The 20474-nt window shown below is 33.3% G+C and overlaps 4 protein-coding genes across 4 annotated transcripts in view; all 4 read left to right on the forward strand.

The window, feature by feature from the left end:
• LOC125814661 (autophagy-related protein 18a-like) overlaps nucleotides 1–5375 on the forward strand; it is a 14839-nt gene extending 9464 nt beyond the window's left edge. The window contains exon 4 of the mRNA XM_049494134.1: nucleotides 4998–5375. Coding sequence (XP_049350091.1) covers nucleotides 4998–5088 — 91 coding nt within the window. The 3' untranslated portion in view covers nucleotides 5089–5375. The remainder of the gene's footprint in view (nucleotides 1–4997) is intronic.
• Nucleotides 1–20474, forward strand: part of LOC125814687 (peptidyl-prolyl cis-trans isomerase CYP18-1) — a 217227-nt gene that overhangs the window by 125857 nt on the left and 70896 nt on the right. The gene's annotated exons all lie outside the window — the stretch shown is intronic.
• On the forward strand, nucleotides 7–4027 carry LOC125814669 (autophagy-related protein 18a-like). The gene is made up of 3 exons (XM_049494141.1): nucleotides 7–804; nucleotides 1865–2066; nucleotides 3897–4027. Exons 1-3 carry the CDS (start codon nucleotides 25–27, stop codon nucleotides 4025–4027), a joined length of 1113 nt encoding a protein of 370 aa, XP_049350098.1. The 5' UTR covers nucleotides 7–24.
• Nucleotides 19968–20474, forward strand: part of LOC125814348 (uncharacterized) — an 83696-nt gene continuing 83189 nt past the window's right edge. Inside the window, exon 1 of the mRNA XM_049493807.1 lies at nucleotides 19968–19983. The gene's annotated coding sequence lies outside the window, so the exon portion shown is untranslated. The remainder of the gene's footprint in view (nucleotides 19984–20474) is intronic.

Below are 20474 nucleotides of genomic sequence, written 5' to 3' on the forward strand. Positions count from 1 at the left end.
CACCCAAATACTAGTTCGTCACCAATGCTTCAACCTTGCTTAGAGCAACTAGATGAACAACACAAACAACAGCTTCAGACACAAGAAGCTGCTGTTGTACAGATAGATAATGATCCTAAGCAGAGTCCCCTTAATCCATGTCCTACCCATGGCTTCATCAATAAATCAATTTCAACTCTATACCGCGTTTCCTTCAATCAAAATGGTAGTTGTTTCGCCATTGGCACTGATTGCGGCATTAGTGTCTATAGTTGTGACCCTTACTGTGAGATGTTTCGACGATACTTTGATAATGGAGGTGGTATTGGAATTGTTGAGATGCTCTTCAGAAGCAATATATTAGTCTTTGTGGGAAATGGAGATAATCCACAGTATCATCGAAACAAGGTCATAATTTGGGATGACCATCAGAACCGTTGCATCGGAGAGCTCCGTTTCAGGTCGGCTGTGCGCGGTGTGCGGCTTCGACGGGACTGCATTGTAGTTATACTTGAGCAGAAGATATTTATATATAATTTTGCTGATCTGAAGCTCGTCCACCAGATTGAGACAATTTCAAACCCAAAAGGACTCTGTGAAATTTCACAAACGGCTGTATCACCTGTGCTGGTGTGCCCTGGGTTGCAAAATGGTCAAGTTCGGGTTGATCATTTCACATCAAAAAGGACTAAGTTTATCTTTGCACATGATTCTAGGATTGCATCTTTTGCTCTTAGTCATGAGGGGAATGTGCTGGCAACAGCAAGTATCAAGGGTACTCTTATCCGGATTTTCAGCACGCAGGATGGTACATTGTTACAGGAGGTAAGATTTTGAATGTTGTTTAGTTCAGTCCAAGATATTTCAAATTCTTTTATACCAAAGCTTTCATAAGCAGTAGTAGCATTTTTCTTATTTTTCTCTTTCACCAAGTATGAATAGTTTGTAGCTACTGGATTGCAAAACTGACCTTGTCAAAGTACTTCATCAATCCAGCATATCTGTCTTTATCTTCATTTTGTAACTCTCCTTGATCAAAACATGATGTTTTGATGTCATTTACTTATGCTAAACACGGATAAGTTAATGGCTTTGTTGTTTTGAAATTCCTTGACTTCTGCTTGTACTCTCAAGTAAATTGTACCTATATAGCATTTTCTAATGTCTCAAAATTACGTACTGATTCTTTATTCTGTGTTTCCCGTGATTCATGACTCAGAAAGTCTTAGGATGCATTTGGTACTCAGAGTGCACTCCTTTTTATTTTTTTATTTTTTTATAATGGTAACTGTATATTCAGCGTGCATTCCTTGCTTGCCTCTGCCTTGAATATTAACCTTTGGTTATCAACAGATTGTAATTTATTAAAACTGGATCTAAGAAGTTTCTTCTTCTATATAAATCTCCATCCATATGTGCCTTTGGCTTGCAACATTCCTTGTCAATCTCCATTTGGTCAAATCTGGATATTGCATGAACAGTTCTAGAATGGAGGGAATCTAGATGTTTCTTTATCACCTATTTTATCTTGAAGTGGATGTAGAGTTAATGAACATAATGTTGTTAACTTTTGCCAATTCCTTGTATCTTCTTTCTATTCTTCATATTCTTCCCATAATTACAAGTGTCATTTTTACTACTGATATCCGTTGACATATCGGATATAGATTGTTTAAGATTGTAATGTTTTTATGGTTTTATTTTTCTACTTTGCTTGCTAAGAGATTTACTTTATCCATACACAAATGACAAGCTTTGTCTCAAAAAAAAAAAAAAGAAGCATAAATGACAAGCTAGATTAAGTCTTTTAACTTCCCTTGCACCAATTAAACAGTGTTTTTGAGATATCTAGTTTTGGTAAATCACACATCACGTATGATTTCAGGTAAGGAGAGGTGCTGATAGAGCAGAAATTCACAGTGTTTCATTCGATCCAACTGCTCAGTGGCTAGCAGTCTCTAGTGACAAAGGCACAGTTCATGTTTTTAGGCTTAAGGTCAATCTAGGGAATCAGGATAAGACAAGAACTACTCCTAATTTCCGTGGTACTTTGGCTGCAGCGAGTTCACCACTATCCTTCATCAAAGGTATGGTTCCTTTCTGATACACATTTAACATTTTCTGATTTCTGTGTGTGTGTGTGTGTGTGTGTTGTAAACAGCTGTGCAGAATTCAACCATAAACACTAATTATTTGATCTTTGATCTGGATGCCTTGTAAATGTTGTTCAGCATTTGGGATGGATGTCCTGACCATGAGCTTATAGAAAAAACTACGGCAACTTATCACACGCAAATATTCTTTGAATGATAGTTAACAGTAGTAGGCTTGTTCAGTTGACAAATGCTCCAGAGCAGTTAGCATAGACAGCAACAGCCTACTTGCTTGATATCTTTCCATGAGAAACCCAACTTAGTCTTCCATTATACACTTCATCTTGACCAATTGGCCTAAGACATAGACAACTTAAACTAAATATCTAATCCTACATTAGGTACTCACAGTTTTTATACATCTAAAGTCTAGTTGCCAAAAGGACAACTGTCCAGGTTGTCACCGTCACCTTGCTGTATGTAAATCATCCCTTGCATTTAAACAACCATAGTTGTCATTTCATTTAAGATCTAAGCTTGTATCTAATGTCATCTATCAATTTTTGTCTCTTAACATTTTTATGGGGCCATCAACCAAACTCAGGAGACAGCAAGCTTTTTTGACCCTTTTCCACTCAATATGGAGTTTTCTTTATAGCTTCAAAACATATAAAGCATATGATTCAATAAAGTCTAAATAAAGGGTAGGGGAAAACAAACTCATAATTTTACTAATTTATTTCAATATATTTTTTTGGATTTCTCGCTGTACAGTTATGAAGTATATGACATTTGTTACTTCCTCTCTGTTGAATGTAGAGGAGTTTTCTTTTACTATATAGACCAAATAAAGGGAAATAGCACTACTACTAACTTGGCTCTTTCTCGTCCCGTCTTTCATGTCATTCACTCAAAAGGCTTTCAATATGGGTTACCCTCTAGATTAGATTCTCTCTTATTTTGATTTTTGTGAATTTTAGTTCACTCGTTCCCCGTTAACAGTCCCCTTTCCCTAGTATATCTAAAGTAACTATGTCCAAATGGCATGCAAGTCATTTTTTTATTTTCAGGGTTCTCTAAGTTCTGCATTATTCTACTCATGTGCAGCTCATATGAGAATTGAGATACCACTCCTATAAAAATCTTTTTTTCTTTGTCCTTAATGGACATCTTACATACCCTGAAGTTTCCTGCACAAAAGTGTTTGCCTTCTTGGTCTATTTATTACAGCCACAGATAAATATTTGTAACCTCAAGGTGGTGTTAATACTCGTTAAATTGTAGCTTTTTTCTAGTGCAGTAGTATTATCCGTAGCTTATTTAAGCACCCCACTTTTGCAATTAAATAGATTAACTTTCATGCGCCTGAAGACTAATAATGAAGGATCTGTGTTAGCGCACAAGTTTTGCCTGGTAAATTTTGCTTTATTTGATTCTATCGAATTGAGATTACTTGTTTTTTCTCTGATATATTGGAGGATCATTAGAGGTGATTAACTCTTTGTAATAAGGTTGTTTAAAATGGAAAAAGATTTATATTTGACTTTGGTGATCCGCATGCATCAATCAACTACACCTTAATCACAGAGCTGGGGCTGTATTTTCATAATAACTTTTTTTAAGTTGGTGGTCAACCAATCACAGCCTCCTCTTTTATCGGACTTGAGATCGGCTACCATGCACTGTAATTCACATGCATCCTCAATAATATTCTGTTTTGCTTCTCTGAAATGGCCCTGAAAATGTTTAACATGAAACTTTGAGTCGAGAACTTCTTTGCTCCCGTTACTTTTTACAGGCTCTGAATTGATTTCATGTTGACAGGAGTACTTCCAAAGTATTTTAGCTCAGAATGGTCTGTGGCTCAATTCAGATTTCCCGGAGATTCCGAGTTCATTGTTACTTTTGGTCATGAAAAGAATACATTGTTAATTCTTGGCTTGGATGGAAGGTAGGCTCACTTCTCTGAGAATTTTGTGGCATATATATTACATAATATTTCTCTTGTTATGTAAATACCTATACTTTCAACAAAAGGTCCATGTTGGAGGACAGAGAGAATTAAGCACAGACCTCACATTGTCTCAATTATGTTTTTCTTGTTTTAACAGATGAAATCGACAAAAATACTGTGCAACATGCCAGAGTATAATTTTTTTTACCTACATGTGTATTGATATATACGTAGTCAGAGAGAATTAAGCACAGACTTCACATTGTCTCTATTATGTTTTTCTTGTTTTAAAAGATGAAATTGATAAATTATTGTGTTAAAATGCCAGAGAGTATAAAGAATTTTAACCTACCTGTGTATTGATATATACGTAGTGTCCTATTACCAGTGGTTATGTAGAAAACAGTTTAGAGGGATGATAAGTAGAAAGTGCCATAGCATGAGCTTCTCAGTACCTGCTACTTAAGAAGTAAAAAGATGCTAATATGTCTGTTCACCATCATTTTGTTGGGTGAAGAATATAAATTCAATTCATGTACATATATTTAATACCAAAAATTAGAACTAACAAATAGGGCAGCAAAAATAATAACCGGCTGAGCAAAGAGCTGGGCTAAAGAAGTAAAATATGGTCTTCCTTACTCTTTTGTGTTTTCTTCTTCCACTACTAAAGCTGTTTTCCCAATGGAAGATTTTTGGCGTGTGTGATTGACCATCTAACTTATCCCTTTGTTTGTTGAAGTATCTTTCGCCCACATAAACACTTGCTAATGCATACAGTCATATTTTTACTTCTCTTTCAACTATTAATTTGGTTCTTCCTATGTATGGTTTTGGATGTGCGTGAATGACTTTTTAAGCTTTTCCGAGATTGACTGGAATATGCACTCTTGCCCTGTTTACATACATTTACTTCTCTTAGTAAGATTCACTTGGTCACATTATTGATATGTGTTCAACTTGTCACGCAGCTTTATTAGATGCAAGTTTGATCCGTCCTCTGGCAAAGAGATGACTCAGATGGAGATTCACAACTTTCTGAAGTCCGAAAAGGCCTCGTGATGGAATGTTTGATCGGCTTTCCTGTCCATGCAAGGAAGTATTTGCTTCCCTCAGTTGCACCTGCTTTCATAGTCATGGTATACGTTATTGTAACTATCATATATATAGTGATTTAACAGGGTAAATCGGTAGCTATAGCCAACAATTTTGAACAAGTTATGATGTACAGAACATCGACTTATTAGTATTCTAACAAAAATATAAGATACACAGTTGAATTTAGAATCACAATTGTTACCAGTAAGAAAATGTGTAGTTTTCTTCTTTGTTGCTCAACTTTGCTTCATTTACCTTATTTCTACTATGGGTAGAGATATTTTATGATTTCTCTTCACTTTTTTAGGACCTAAGTTTTGGGTTGATTCTGATTTTACTACCCATAAAACACAATCCTAGAAAAAGAGGGTTTTGTTTTGTATGCATTTTGGACATCTTCTTACTATTCTGATTTGCGATACTAGAACCGATTGTCTTTTGAAAACCGTCTCTCTATTTTCACGAAATAATGATAAGGTTTGTGTATGGTCTATCTTCTCTAGACCTCACTTATCTAGACCTCACTTATGAACTTTTACCAATTTTGGTCAACTGGAGACTTATCATGGCAAGAGTCTCACTACTATTAATGAACAATTTTTTTTTTACATAAATTCTTCAGCATTAAGCTTCATTTTTATTCTTAAATCATTGTGTTGATGGGATTAATTAAACAAATGTTAAAATTTGTGTGATGAAAACATTAAAATTGTTTGTTGTGTCACTGGTGAAGTGCTTGACAAGTAAGTCTACCAAAGATGAATTAGCATGTCTTTTGTCCTTAGGGTTTCTTTCTTAGTGTTTCTAGATAGTCTTCTTGATAAAGACCTCCCATCTACTACTTTTTACATAACAGTAGACCGTAGTGTTCGGGTTAATTTACGCACATTTTAACTATTTTACTGAATACATCATTTTATCATCATTGATACCGGATGATTTATCAACCAAAATTTAAGCGGATGAAAGAAAATCTCCGAATATGAATTTTTGAATTTATTCATAATTTTCACTCATTTCATTAACCGATAGCCATACTTCTTTTGTTTTCATAGTGGCACCCTTGGCTTCAACCTTCTAGTAGAGGCTGATGTAGTGTTAAAGTTATGAGTTCGATTAAATTTAATATTTTCATTGTGAAATTTAGCTATGTTTGTAAAAAGAAAATCACTAAAATCATAAAATAAATATTACGTTTTAAACTCAAATTTTAAGATATAATAGATCAACAATAAACATCTAGAGGTGAATTTATCAAATGAAAATCTTGAATCCGCCGTAGCCTTTCTAGCTACTTTCTCAATGCATTTGTTTTAGCAGTGGACAAAGTCTTCGTTAAATAATATTTTCGACACAAAAATGTATATATGAGCATAAAAATATAACAATCAAATCGAATTCTTTTCGATAGTAAAATTCTAAATATTAAATTCATCAAATAAAATTTCTGAATCCGCCTCTATCTTCACTACAAGAAACAGCTTTATTTAAGACCAATATTTATGGACGAGTTAATAATCCCGTCTCTGAAAGTACATATATTGGGACGATATTTTATTTCGGTCTTTAATTTCATATGTTATTGTGAAGGTACTAAATCTGGTCTCTAGAAAAAGTAGTAACTCGTCCCAAATTAAAACTTGGGTCTTGAGAAATTATTGGAAGGCGGGAACATATTTTCACCAAAAAATTAGCCGCCTAAAAATTCATCAATTCACTAAAATTCTAAAAGGAAAAGAAAAGACGCTTCAATTTGTTTCTCAATGAAATAAAAAAGAACCCTAGCAGCGATCTTCCCTAGCTAACAATCAGCTTCCCTTACAACGATCTTAGTGTACTAGCTCTCAACTAAAAATCTGTGTTTTCTCAAAACAGAGAAAGCACAGGTCTGCCTAGCAGCAAACGCAATACAGGTCACATTGATTAGTGTTTCATCTCTATTTTCTCAAAACAGAGAAAGCAGAGGTCTGCCTAGCAGTGATCTCCACTCAATATATATCTTCTATTCACTCGGCTCTAAGGTATGCCTCCACTTCGACGAGTTGATTTGATTTTTTTCTGTACAGTTGACTTGTTGTTTGTTTTGTGCGAGTTGTAACTCATCGTCTTGTTTGAGTTCTTGTTCTCTAAGACTAGATGCTGATCGTTTTCTTAAAAAAGATTCAGTTTCGTAGTGTGATATGAAGCCAAAAGTGAAGGGGATTGATCAATCCTTAAAGAAGTTTGTGTTCCTAAAGATAAATAGTAATGAACTTGAAAAGAGGCACTAACAACTCAATGAACTAAAACAATATTAAGAGATAATATAGAGAGTGTTTTGTTTAAGTTGAGAAATCTGTTATGAATTACAAGTGAACTACTAACAGGGCAAGTGAGACAAGTGATTGCAGAATGTTACAACTGAATAAGTTAAAAAAGAGATAGTTTCATTTGGGTCTGAATCTGATGAAATATGTAAAACACAATAGAACTGATGCAACTAACCTCCTGTGGTGCTGCACATAGAAGATTGAATGAGGGATAGTTTCGTTTGGGTCTGAAAATTGGAAAACTTGATAACTTTCAAGAAGATGCATTCTAATAGTTGTTTAAAACATTCTTTCAATTTTTTCTAATTGGTTCTTTTATTTCTGTCTACTTGTATATCAGCTGTGCATCCTCTTTTGTGAGATTTTTTCCTTCTGTAAATTCAATTTGTTGATTGTTTTCTTCTTATAGCATAGTGTATAGTGTGTTCCTAAAGAATCGATCATATTTTGACGATTAAATTAACACGAGCTGATGAACGATGAAGAAAGCAATAGAAAACTGATGCAAATTACCTCTTGTATATGATGTATATATTAGGTAGAAACAACGATAGTTTCATTTAGGTTTCAAAACTTGGAAAACTCAAGATTTTTCAATAGTTGGACCATATATATTTTTTCTGTAAAACAGAATCACTGGCTATTTTCTGTCTGTTCAACTTTCTGGTAAGCTTCCTCTTTTGGGAGCTGATTTTTTCTTCTTCTCTATATTTGATTTTTTCGAGTTACACTATACTTGTTTGAATTACTCTTCATCTTTGAGATTATCTGGTCAATTCTTTTGAAGTATATCATAGTGTTTCGTGTGTGTCTAAGAAATCGATCATATTCTTTTACAATAAAATTAACTCGAACTCACAAAAGATGTAAGAACAAACAAAACGGATACAAATTACCTCATGTGGTGTTGTACATAGAAGGTAGAAATAGTTATAGTTCCATTTGCGTTACAAACTTACCAAACTCGAGATCTTTCAAGAGATACGTTCTTATAGTTGCACCATATATTCCTCCATTCCTATCAAACTCACAATCACCACAAATGTATTAAAAAAAACTGTAAATAACATATTGTAATTAACTTTTAGAAGGTTAAAGATGCAAGTGAGTTCTTATCGTTATACTTCCTGTGATTCTATATATAAAAGGTAGAAACAATGATAGTTCTCTTTGGGTGTAGAAACAATGATAGTTCTCTTTGGGTTTGAAACTTGACAAACTCAAGATATTTCAAGAAGAAACATTCTTATAGTTGCACCACATATTCTTCCATTCTTGTAAAAGTCAAGCTCGACAAATTTACCCAAATGACTGTAAATAACAGATTGTAAGTTGTGCGCATCTTATAATTTATCAAAACGTCTGTAAATAACATATTGTAAGTTGTAAATAATATATTGAATTTAATTTTGATAACATAGTGAACTAGGTACAAAATCACAAGTTGTGTGCATTTAAAGTTTTTCCTTATCGTTTATATTTTCTTATTCTATTTTTATGTATTCTCCAAGGTTATGGCACCTAGTAAGAAATGGATGCAACTTTCTCTTGATAAACGGGTTGACCAAGCCTATTTAGACGGGGTGCAAAAGTTTTTGGATTATGCTTTTCTGGGATCAGGAGAAGAAGATGAAATACGATGTCCATGTTACAAATGTTGTAATACAACATTAGGAACTCGTGAGATGATTGATACACATTTGAAAGTATATGGAATAATTCAAAATTATACTTTTTGGTATCACCACGGAGAACATTTAGGTGAGCCAGTGTCAAACTCTGAAGATGAAAATGATGATGAAGTAGAAGATTATGAAAGTGAAGATGAAATACAAGAGTTATTGAAGGATTTATATCCTAATGTTGATGGAGGAGATACCCACACTGGTTATGATGATGTAGTTGAGGAGGAACCAAATGTTGAAGCTAAAAGATTTTACAGCCTATTGAAGGATTTGGAGCAGCCACTATACCAAAACTCAAAGGCTTCAAAGCTTTCATCTTTGATTAAATTGCTTCACATCAAAAGTATGGGTCGTTGGAGTAATGCGTCATTTAGCATGCTATTAAAAATGTTAAAAGAGGAGTTATTGCCTAATGGGGCTGATTTGCCAAATTCATATTATGAGGCAAAGAAGATTATTCGAGATCTTGGGCTTTCTTACGATAAGATTGATGCTTGTAGTAATGATTGTATGTTATATTGGAAGGAGGATAGCTTACTCGATTCTTGCAAAATTTGTGGTGCGTCCAGATGGAAAATAAATACACATACTGGGGAAACAAAGAATAAAAAGGGTAAAAAGATAGCCTCAAAGACTTTACGTTATTTTCCCTTAAAGTCTAGGCTTCAAAGGTTGTTTATGTCTACAAAGACATCTTCTCTAATGACATGGCATAAGGATGAAAGAACTAATGATGGAATAATGAGGCACCCAGCTGATTCAATGGCATGGAAGTCATTCGATGACCTTCATCCTTCATTTGCAATCGAGCCTCGCAATGTTCGACTTGGACTTGCTAGTGATGGATTTCAGCCATTTCGCAATTCAAAAATCTCACATAGCATTTGGCCTGTGGTTCTTATTCCTTATAATCTACCACCTTGGTTGTGTATGAAACAAGAAAATTTTATATTGTCAATGCTTATTCCTGGTCCAAATGGTCCTGGAGATGCAATTGATACATATCTTCAACCTCTAATTGAGGAATTGAAGGAGTTGTGGGAAGTTGGTATTGAGACCTTTGATGCATCAACTAAACAAAATTTTAAGTTGCATGCTTCTTTGTTATGGACTATCAATGACTTTCCAGCTTATGGAAATTTATCTGGATGGAGTACAAAAGGAAAATTGGCATGTCCATCTTGTAATAAAGACACCTCCTCAATTCGATTGGCTAATTGTAGGAAACAATGCTTTATGGGTCATCGGCGTTACCTTCCCAAGGATCACAGGTGGAGGAATGACAAGAAGTCATTTGATAATACAATAGAGAAGAGGCTCCCACCAAAAACATGTTCTGGAATTGAGATACTTAATCAAGTGCAAGATCTTGAAGGACAACCATTAACAAAGGATCCCAAGAAAAAGAGGAAGATATCACATGAAAAAAGAAATGATAATTGGAACAAGAAAAGTATCTTTTTTGAACTTCCATATTGGAAATCTCTCTTGTTGCGACATAATTTGGATGTCATGCATATTGAGAAAAATATATGTGATAATATCATGGGGACAATCATGAATGTCAAAGGAAAGACAAAAGACACAATTAACACTCGGTTAGACTTGGAGGAAATGAACATTCGGCCAGAATTGCACCCTATCCAAAGAGGGGAGAAAGTTGAAGTTCCAACTGCATGCTACACATTGTCGCCTGAAGATAAGCACAAGTTATGTCTTTTCTTGAAGAATTTAAAGGTCCCTGATGGATTTTCGTCTAATATTTCTCAATCTGTAAACTTGAAAGATCACAAGATATCTGGATTAAAAAGTCATGATTGTCATGTTCTTTTGCAACATATTCTCCCTCTTGCTCTTCGTGGTATGTTGTCCAAAGAAGTGTGTGAACCTCTTATTGAGTTATCAATTTTTTTTGTGTGCTTGGATCAAAGGAGTTGATGATTGATGACTTGACACATATTGAAGCACAAATTCCCATAATACTTTGCAAGTTAGAAAAGGTCTTCCCTCCTTCTTTTTTTGATGTCATGGTGCACTTGCCTGTTCATTTAGCTGGTGAAGCGCAGATTGGTGGACCTATTCATTATCGGTGGATGTATCCTATTGAGCGATGGCTATATTTTTTGAAATCTCTCATTGGTAATAGGGCATGTCCAGAAGGTTGTATTGCAGAGGGCTACATTGCAAATGAATGTATGACCTTATGTTCAAGGTATCTGCATAGAATTGACACAAAATTCAATCGGCCAGAAAGAAATGATGATGGGGGTTTTAAAAAAGTAAATGGGGTAAAAAAGTAAATGGGGTTTATCCATATTTTGTCAATCTGGAAAAATTTTGGGAGCTAAAAATCCTTTTGAGCTTGAAGCTAAAGAATTGGAACAAGCACATATATACATTCTGAAGAATTGTGATGAAGTCATACCATATCTTGAGTATGGAGAGTTCTTTTATATAGTATTTTTTTTCTTATTTCCTTTAAGGTGATATAGTTTCTATATGAAATTTATGGTTAACCTCAATTTTGTAGAGAGTTTGCACAAAATCATATAGATACTGCTCAACACTTGTCAGATGCAGAATGGGATCGAGAATTTATTGAATGGTTTAAAGATAGGGTGAGAAATACATAAATAATAGATTCAACATTTTGACTTTTTACTAATCATTCTAAATTACTAAATGTTATCTTACTTTTAGGTTGCACAATTGCATAAAGCAGATAATAGTCAACTCATGGAAGATCTTCTCTCACTTTCACGTGGTCCTACCAAATATTCAACACATTCTAATGGCTACATTGTTAATGGATATAGATTTCATGTAGAAGATCATGATCAAATGTTAAGGACTCAAAATTGTGGTGTTGTTGTAGTTGGTGAGAGTGATAAAGATAGTGAGAATGTTGATTACTATGGAATTTTAACAGATGTGATTGAATTGCAATTTATCTCGGATAAAAGAGTGATTTTGTTTCGGTGTAACTGGTTTGATGTGTATGACAAAGTAAAAGGAGTTAAAAGAGATGAGTATGACTTCGTGAGTGTAAATTCGAGTAGATTTTTGAAAACAAATGAGCCTTTTGTTTTAGCTAACCAAGCATCTCAAGTGTTTTATGCTAATGATAATTCCAACAAAGGTTGGCATGTAGTAAGGAAGACTCAACCTCGTGATTCCTATGAGATGGGGAAACAAATGGATGATGTTGTAGTTGACTTAGAAAGTCCTTCACAAAAGAAACAAAAAAGAACTGATGAGGTAATGTATCTTTTGTGAACTGATATGTGAACTGATAGACACGATTTCTTTTATATTACATCATATTGTCGCACATGATTCTTATTTGGCGGTGGGGATCGCGAGATTAATGATTTCTCTTTTTGATTATTGATAATTCATACTATTAAAAACTCCTATTCTTGATTACTTTGATTCTATTCCTTTAATTCACTAGTAACTATTGAAAGACTACTTTTCTTTTGTTCTTCAGTTCACTGATAGAAAGTTTCTTATTATTTTTCTACCTTTGACTTTTTTACAGGTTCAATATGAAAACTGAAAATGTGGACGGATCAATTATGAAGAGTACTATCAGATACTCATTTGTTGCTCCCAGGACAATTGGAAAAGGACGAGGACGAGGGCTTAAATCTTTGACATCAAAAGGAAAAGATCCAACTAGGAGTTTATTTTTTCAATCTAGTGATCTAGTTAAGCAATACATCCAAGAAGTTGAAACAAGTAAGCTTTTTAATATATGTTGAGTTTTTAATTGCATAAATATACTTATCCTACTCACTTATCTCACTTTGTAGTATATACTTATCCTCTCATCAATGTATTATCATCTATCTATTTATGGATGACTTTTGCTTTTCTACAGGTGCTATTGGGAAGGGGCGACAACAAGAACTTACCAACGTCACCATGTCTTCTAGTCATGATAAGAGAGTAATACACAAGAAGTCCATGGCTCTTGAGAAAGGGTACATGCAAGTTAATGCTTCATCTCATCCATCTATCAAGCAAGTTAAGCAAAACGTCCAAGAAGTTGAAACAAGTATGTTTTTTCATGACCGTTGATATAGTAATTACATAATAACTTAAATTGAATGTCAAAGCTTCTTCGCCTATAACTTAGTTGTGCTGGTCTTTCTTGCTAATTTTATCCATATAGTCAACTCCTACAAGTTGAGGCCTTATTTTTTGTCAAATAGTCACAGGGAAATTGTATTCAAACAGTAGCGGTTTGTTTTCTCCAGGTTCTATTGGTAAGGAACGAGGAATTGGACATAAAAACTCCACCATGCCTTCTAGTGAAGTTCATACTCCCTTTCATTCATTTACTAATCAAGTAAAGCAATGTACCAAAGAAGTTGAAACAAGTATGTTTCTTTTTTAAAATCTGTTATATTTTTAATTCCGTTTAAAATAGAAAGTAAATGTCAAAGTTTTTATAATATTACTTCTTGATTCTAGGTGCTATAGAAAAGGGACGTGAGCAAATGCCTAGATCTTTCTGCTCATCTTTAGGGGTTTCTGAAAAGAATTTGGAATCTAGTCGAGGACTGCCATCAATGGATAAAAATTCCCTTGTTCTTGAGAAAGAGAACACGGAAATCAAATCCCCTGGTTCTACTAATCAAGTAAGGCAACCCTCCCAAACAGCTGAAACAGGTATGAAATTTACAAATCCGTGCATTATCAATCTGTACAACTAAATTTTACTATTATAGTTCTTACTAAATTAATTATACAACTACAGGATCATCTAATCCTAAAAAGGTAAGAAGGGTTCGAGGGACCAACAAGTGTAAAGAAGTTGCATCACTTGAAGCCGGAAAGAAGCTGAAAGTAACATTTTACAATAATCGAACAGTTGGAACAAATAGCAATCTGTTTTCGAGGCACCTAGGAAAAATAATTCGTGATTGTAACATGTGTCCATTGGGAGTATCATCATGGAGTGATATCAAGCAACAAAAGTTGGATCACATGTGGGCTGCTATTGCGGTAACAATTATGAATTACATCGTTTAACTTGTTGAATCACAACTTACTTTTCCTATTCAAACATTAACCACTGCTGCACATCTTTTTCATGCTAAAATATTTACACACTTTTTTTATAGTTGACGCACAATGTTCACTTTCCTTTTTCATTTAAGCTCATATTTTAATTATTGTAGGATAAATTTGAGAGTGTTGACTTGAATGATCATCGTGATCATATATTTGGATGGATGAATGAGTTATGGAACAAATGGAGAGGATACTTGCATGCTACTTATGTGAAGAATAAGCCAATTGTTCAAGCTCTTAAGAATATTCCAAAGGGAGTAGAAAAGAAGGAATGGGAGTGGTTAGTTAAGGAACACTTTTGTTCTGAAAGTTTTCAGGTACACCTAGTGATCTAATAGTCTACATTATTAAAGCAATCATTTCACAGCTCATCGTGATATTTAGATGTGAAACTTTTTTTGAAGTTAATAAGTTTTCTTAGATATGAAAGTTTTACCTAACAATATAGGCGAGGAGCAATAGAAATGCAGAAAATCGAGCTAAGTTAAAGATGTTTCATCATATTGGTAGCAAGCCTATTAGAGAGATTATTTATCAACAGGTATTATAAAAAAATTGTTTTTGAAGAAAATATTTAAGAAGTGTTATTTGACATGTTTTTTATTTGATGTAAAGGGCGGAAAAGATGGTAATGCACCAAATTTGGCGACTATTTTCTTTGAGACTCGTAAGAAAGATAACATGCTTGTTGAACCAGAAGCAATTGAAAAACATGTGCGTTTGGTAAATTCAATAAGTAAATTAATTCAAATTATTATGAAATCTATTGAAATATACTTTTTTATATTTTGTAGGCTCAAATCGAAGAAATACTAAAAGCTGAGCCATCTCTGCCTAGCATAGAGATTGTAGAAAAGTGTTGTGGACCTCAAAATCGTAGCCATGTATTTGGCTTTAGGGGTGGAGTAAAGGCAAAAGACATGAGAGATGGCACTTCTTCAAAGGCTGAATTACTGTCTGAGCTACGTTCAACTCAAGAGAAAAATAAATCTTTGAATGAGGAAAATAAATCCTTGCTTGATCGCTTGTTTACATTAGAAGATGCGATGGAAGAAATAAGAAATATGAAAGAATTCATTGCTGCTCAACAATCACATAACCTACATATGACATCACCCGTATCAACTGAATGACCACTGACATTTTTTGCTGACCAAGTAAGTAACAATATATCAAACTCTATTTGTGTATAGTTGTTTAAGCAGTTAGTGTAAGGCTGAACTCTTAGGAAACTAATAATGGTTCTCGATGTCCTAGATGTAATGGTGTCTCTACTTCCTGTTTTGATGCAATCTGTGCAAGTTATTTGAGTGCTTATGAGTTCTCATCTGTTCTTTATTGTGATTTGCTGAGCCTTGCAAACTATAATGGTTGTGTTCAGGTTGACAATCCTCCTTCCTATTCAATTTATTTTGAGATTTAGAATAGCCATCTGCTTGCTTGCTGAGTATCTCGGAGTTGTTGTTGGATTTTCTTATTAGTTCGATTTAATCCTTCCCCTCCACTAGGGACCCCACCTGAGTTTGAATCTTGCTAAATCTCCTCCGTTGTTGGTCTAATATCAACATATTTCTACTTGAATTAATCCACCTAAGGTTCATCGAGATAATTTTCCTTGCCCATTCTAACTCTCCTTCTTAAATATTTATCACCATCGCTTCAGTTTTTGAATTTTCGAAGAGTTGGGTGATGAATTCATGGATGAAGAGCCGGTGGCTGTTCGATCACCTTTATAGAGCCGCTAATTGAAATTGATCTCTGTAGTTTCTTTATGTTCCCCACATTATTGAGAGAAAATTTAAAGATCACCGCATATATAGTTTTCCTCTGTTTTTTTATTGATCTCTGTTTAAAATATAACTGTTCTCTGCTTTTTTAATTTTCTGCACGTAAAGTGACACATCTTTTTCCACTGTTTTTTGTACACATGTGCGTTTTGCATCTTTTTTCTGCACAAATATACATACTGATTCACCTTAACAAAATTGTTTTGTGATAGAAAAATAACACATCAGATTACAGCTTATGCTTTTCACCATGTCTAGCAACTATGCAATCCTCTAAGGAAGACTGATCTTGTAGCTCTTGTTCTTCACGTTGAGCAGTAATCATATGTTCTTTCAGCTGATCAATCAGTTGCCCTCTTTCTTGGTTTCTATCTTCAGCACAAACACTTTTTGAGACACTAAAATCAGTGTTGATGTTTTCCTCTCTTTTTCCATGTTGTTCCTCATCATGAATGTTAGTTCTTTGGTCTGTATATATAGGCAGGGGCTGTTGTTACTGTGACTTTGTCCAGTGGTTTCCTCGTCAGATTGTATGTTTTTCTTATCTTCATATGTAATAGGTAAAACTTCATTCAGCTCAACATATAACTGGATACCTTTTTGGTTTGTGATCACAGTGGGCAAGCTTTCTGAAACTTCCTGGTTAGATAGAACGTTCTCCTTTACATCACCACAATGTTCTTGATTTGCATTTATCTTGGTGGCTTGTTGATCAACATCCTTAGAGTTGGCGTCATTCGGGCTATTTTTGTCTTGTTGTGCATAGTCTACTGTGTCAGCCTTCAATATATGGCTTTTTTAGATTTGATGCAATCACTATAATGAAATTTGTAGACGTTTTAGACTTGTGACACAATCACAAGGATCAGTTTGAGATTGTTTGGCTCCTACAAGGATTAAGAATTGGAAGAAGACAATAATAACTTGTTTGTTTCCCCTGCTACACAGATAACTTGGTTGTTTCTCATGAAACCTTTATATCTTGCGTGTCCAGTTCCTCCGCAACAACTTGTGTCCCTTGAAACATAATATAAATCTTCTTGATGGAAATTTTTTCTTTTTGTACTAAGTTTTTGTTATTGAATTTATGTTTTCGATATATAGATTTTGATTTGGTTAATGAATCCTAAAGGTTTCTTAATCATTTTTTCTTATTTTCATGCAGATTATTGATATACCTGGATAACCCTTGGTGAATTTTAGATTTCTTTTGTGACGATTGAAGCTACAAGTGAAGATGAAAGTTTAAAAGAACCATAAGACCATTAATGTTTTGCTAGTAAAGTTATGCAAAACTTGAAAATGTTGCTAAGTTTTTTTTTGTTAAGGAAATGTTTAAACTAACAACATGGGATGTTAACTTATATTTGTATTATGTCAGCCTTTTGTATGAAGATTTACCGTAGCAATCTTATATTTATTGACTTTAAAGCTTATAAATTTTTTGTGATTTAAAGATCTAGAAACATTGGTGGTCAACTAGAGACCAATATTTTTGCTCGTCTCTAAAGGTTCATCTAGGACGAGATAGTTTCTTGTCTCGAAAAGTTGCATCTAAGATGATACAACTTCTTGTCCCTAAAGGTTCATCTAGGACGAGTTGTTTCTTGTCGCGAAAATCAATCTAGGATGACGTAGTTGATCATAAAAAAAAGTAATTTAGGATGAGTGTAGTTACTCGTCCCAAAAGAGTATTTTAGGACGAGTTGGTTGCTAGTCTCTAAAGGGATTTACTGACCAGAAAATACCTAATTTTCCAAGAAAGAAATCATCTATTTGGGACGAGTTATGTAGTCTCTAAAGGTATTTTGGCGACTAGCTCTTTTGCCGTCTCTAAATACATTTAACGACTAGCAAAAGCAAGCCGTCCCAGTTGACCTTTAGCGAAGAACGATTTAAGGACGGGTGGCGACCAGCCTTTTCCCGTCCCAATAGACTATCTGGGACCGGATTTGGACTTTCTGGGACCAGATTTCCCTTCCTTAGAGACTGTTTTTCTTGTAGTGCTTCCTACTTCTTTCTCAATGATTATTTTAGTGTGTTAGTGCACAAAGTCTTCGTTAAATAACTACACAATATAGTGCACCACACATATCTCTATCCTTTTTCAAATAACCACGGAAGAATGTGATGCAGTGAATGTAATTGTTCTTTTCTTAATTAAAGATTTTGAGTTCTCGCACGGGGTAAGGAATTTTTTTTTAATAAGGAACGCTTTCCCCCAAATGGGGCTGCCCTAGCGATACGAATCCGTATTAATCAATCTTTAATATAAGTATCGAACACCAAATGAAAAAAACCCAAATAAACCTACCTTTGAATATTGAATTCACGTGCATTACTTTTCTAGAGTGACACGAAACCCTAATTTAATTGTAGACACAATTGCTTGTAAGACTTAACATAATTCTACAACCATAACAAAATGTAATATATACAATGCATAATAGGATGATCATGACTATAGAATAAGATATATATATCACTAGTAAATCACTTAGATGCGTTTACATTATAATCCTGAATTTTGATGTTGTTACAAATATATTATATAAAAAAAAGAAGTCGATCGGTTATATATGGATATGTGTCATCAATACTAATAATATATATATTAGAGTACTTGAAGTATGATACAAGTAATATAACAATCTTCTAGGAAGCTAATCTTGTTATTTTCTCCTAAATAGTCGATTAGGACACAAAATAAACCATAGGGTAGGGTAGGGGTGTACATGGCCGGGTTGGTTCGAGTTTTTCAAATATCAAACCAAATCATATGTGTCGAATTTTTGAAATTATAAACCAAACCAAACCAATAAAACTCGGTTTTTTCAACCTCGGGTTTTTTCGGATTTTTTCAGGTAAAGTATTCATACAAACATATAATTTACTTGTACTTCAAATATTTCTTTAGTCCTACCAAAATACAACTATCTAAGGTGTTTCTTAAGAAAATAACACAAAATATGATACGATTAATGACACTAAAATATCCAACAAAAAATAATAATGAAATCGCGTAAAACAAAAATTACAAATTATTAAGTCATAATGAAAATGATCATAATTTAAGAGTACTAAATCATGCTAAAATAAATTTAATAATTATTAGCTACATGACTAAATATTAAAGGAAAATAAAGTTAGATTATGTATTTTAATTGCCTAAACCTATTTAAAACTAAAGAACAAATATTCAATATTATTGTCATTCTTAGTGTTGAATTGATTTTATTTTGCATTAGTATTAATTTGATTTTGATTTAAGCTTTATTATAATTACCAACATCTATGGACTATAATCTTTATTGGACCATTAAGAATTCTAACTTTCAAACATGAACTAATATATTAAAAGATAAAAACTATGAAAAAGTATAAGAAATATTTAAAAATTTTATCAACGTAAATATTTTTATGTATAAAATAAAATTTTAAAATTATATATATAATGTCGGGTTGGTTTGGTCTTGGGTTGGTTTTTTTTAGTTGAAACCAAACCAACCCAAATATAGTCGGGTTTTTTTTTTCCAATACCAAACCAAGTCAAACCAAACCAAGAAAAATCAAACCACTAGTCGGATTTTTTTTCCGATTTGATTCGGTTTTCGGTTTGGTTTTGTACACCCCTAGGGTAGGGGTTGAATATCAAGATTAATGTAGTAGACTAGTTGCAAAATGCAATGGATATAAAAATATAACTTAGACGCGTTTACTTCATAATCTTGTTAAATTTATATGAGTATCGTTATATATTTTATGAGCTCTCTCAAAACACAAAAGGGGTGTTTGCTAACTAGGATTGAATGTTAATAAAATATTAGTAGTAAATAATTAGTTGTAGTATGTGTTATTCTAAATTATCTTACAATATGTTGATATCAATATATAGTTTAAATTTTGGTAAGAAATTTTCATATTTTTAGAGATTACTACATGATAAACCTTAAATGTTCATTATTAATTGAATGCTTCAAAAAAAGAAGAAGAAAAAATTATGTAACAAAGAATATTCTTCGTAGTTGTTATGGTCCTTAAAGTCAAAATTATGGCTAGCAAAAGGGATAAAGAGATTTTAACACATTGATAATTGGACCTATTTAGTTAATTAAAAAAAATATCATTTAGTTTATGAGAAATAAGTTGCGTGTTGAAATCAAACTCTAAGTTTGTTTGCATATAACAATATATTCGGTGTGCTTTTATAATAGAATTTGAGAAAGATAAGACGTCTACAGCTTTTATCCTTATGCTTTCAATTCACTCTCAACTCAAAAATGTGTTTTCATAACATGTTTGAAAAAATAAATACAAGAATAGGAAATCTATGATGAAAATACTATAGAAAAGAAAAATATTAACGACAAAAATAGTAATAGTAATAATAAAAATAATAATAAATGAATAAATAAATAATGTTGATATACTTGATAATAATCTCTAGATTCACTTTAGTTCAAGTTAATGTTATTTAGTTAATTAAT

This window comes from Solanum verrucosum, unplaced genomic scaffold, assembly GCF_900185275.1.
Source record: "Solanum verrucosum unplaced genomic scaffold, falcon-dt-bn FXZP01000268.1, whole genome shotgun sequence".
Classification (NCBI taxonomy): Eukaryota; Viridiplantae; Streptophyta; class Magnoliopsida; order Solanales; family Solanaceae; genus Solanum; species Solanum verrucosum.

What these genes read in the sequence shown, in the direction of transcription:
- LOC125814669 (XM_049494141.1), top strand. Translation starts at nt 25, where the DNA reads ATGCTTCAACCTTGCTTAGAGCAACTAGATGAACAACACAAACAACAG. An exon ending in ATGGTACATTGTTACAGGAG is followed by an intron (nt 805 to 1,864) that starts GTAAGATTTTGA and finishes GTATGATTTCAG; the next exon opens with GTAAGGAGAGGTGCTGATAG. An exon ending in ACCACTATCCTTCATCAAAG is followed by an intron (nt 2,067 to 3,896) that starts GTATGGTTCCTT and finishes TCATGTTGACAG; the next exon opens with GAGTACTTCCAAAGTATTTT.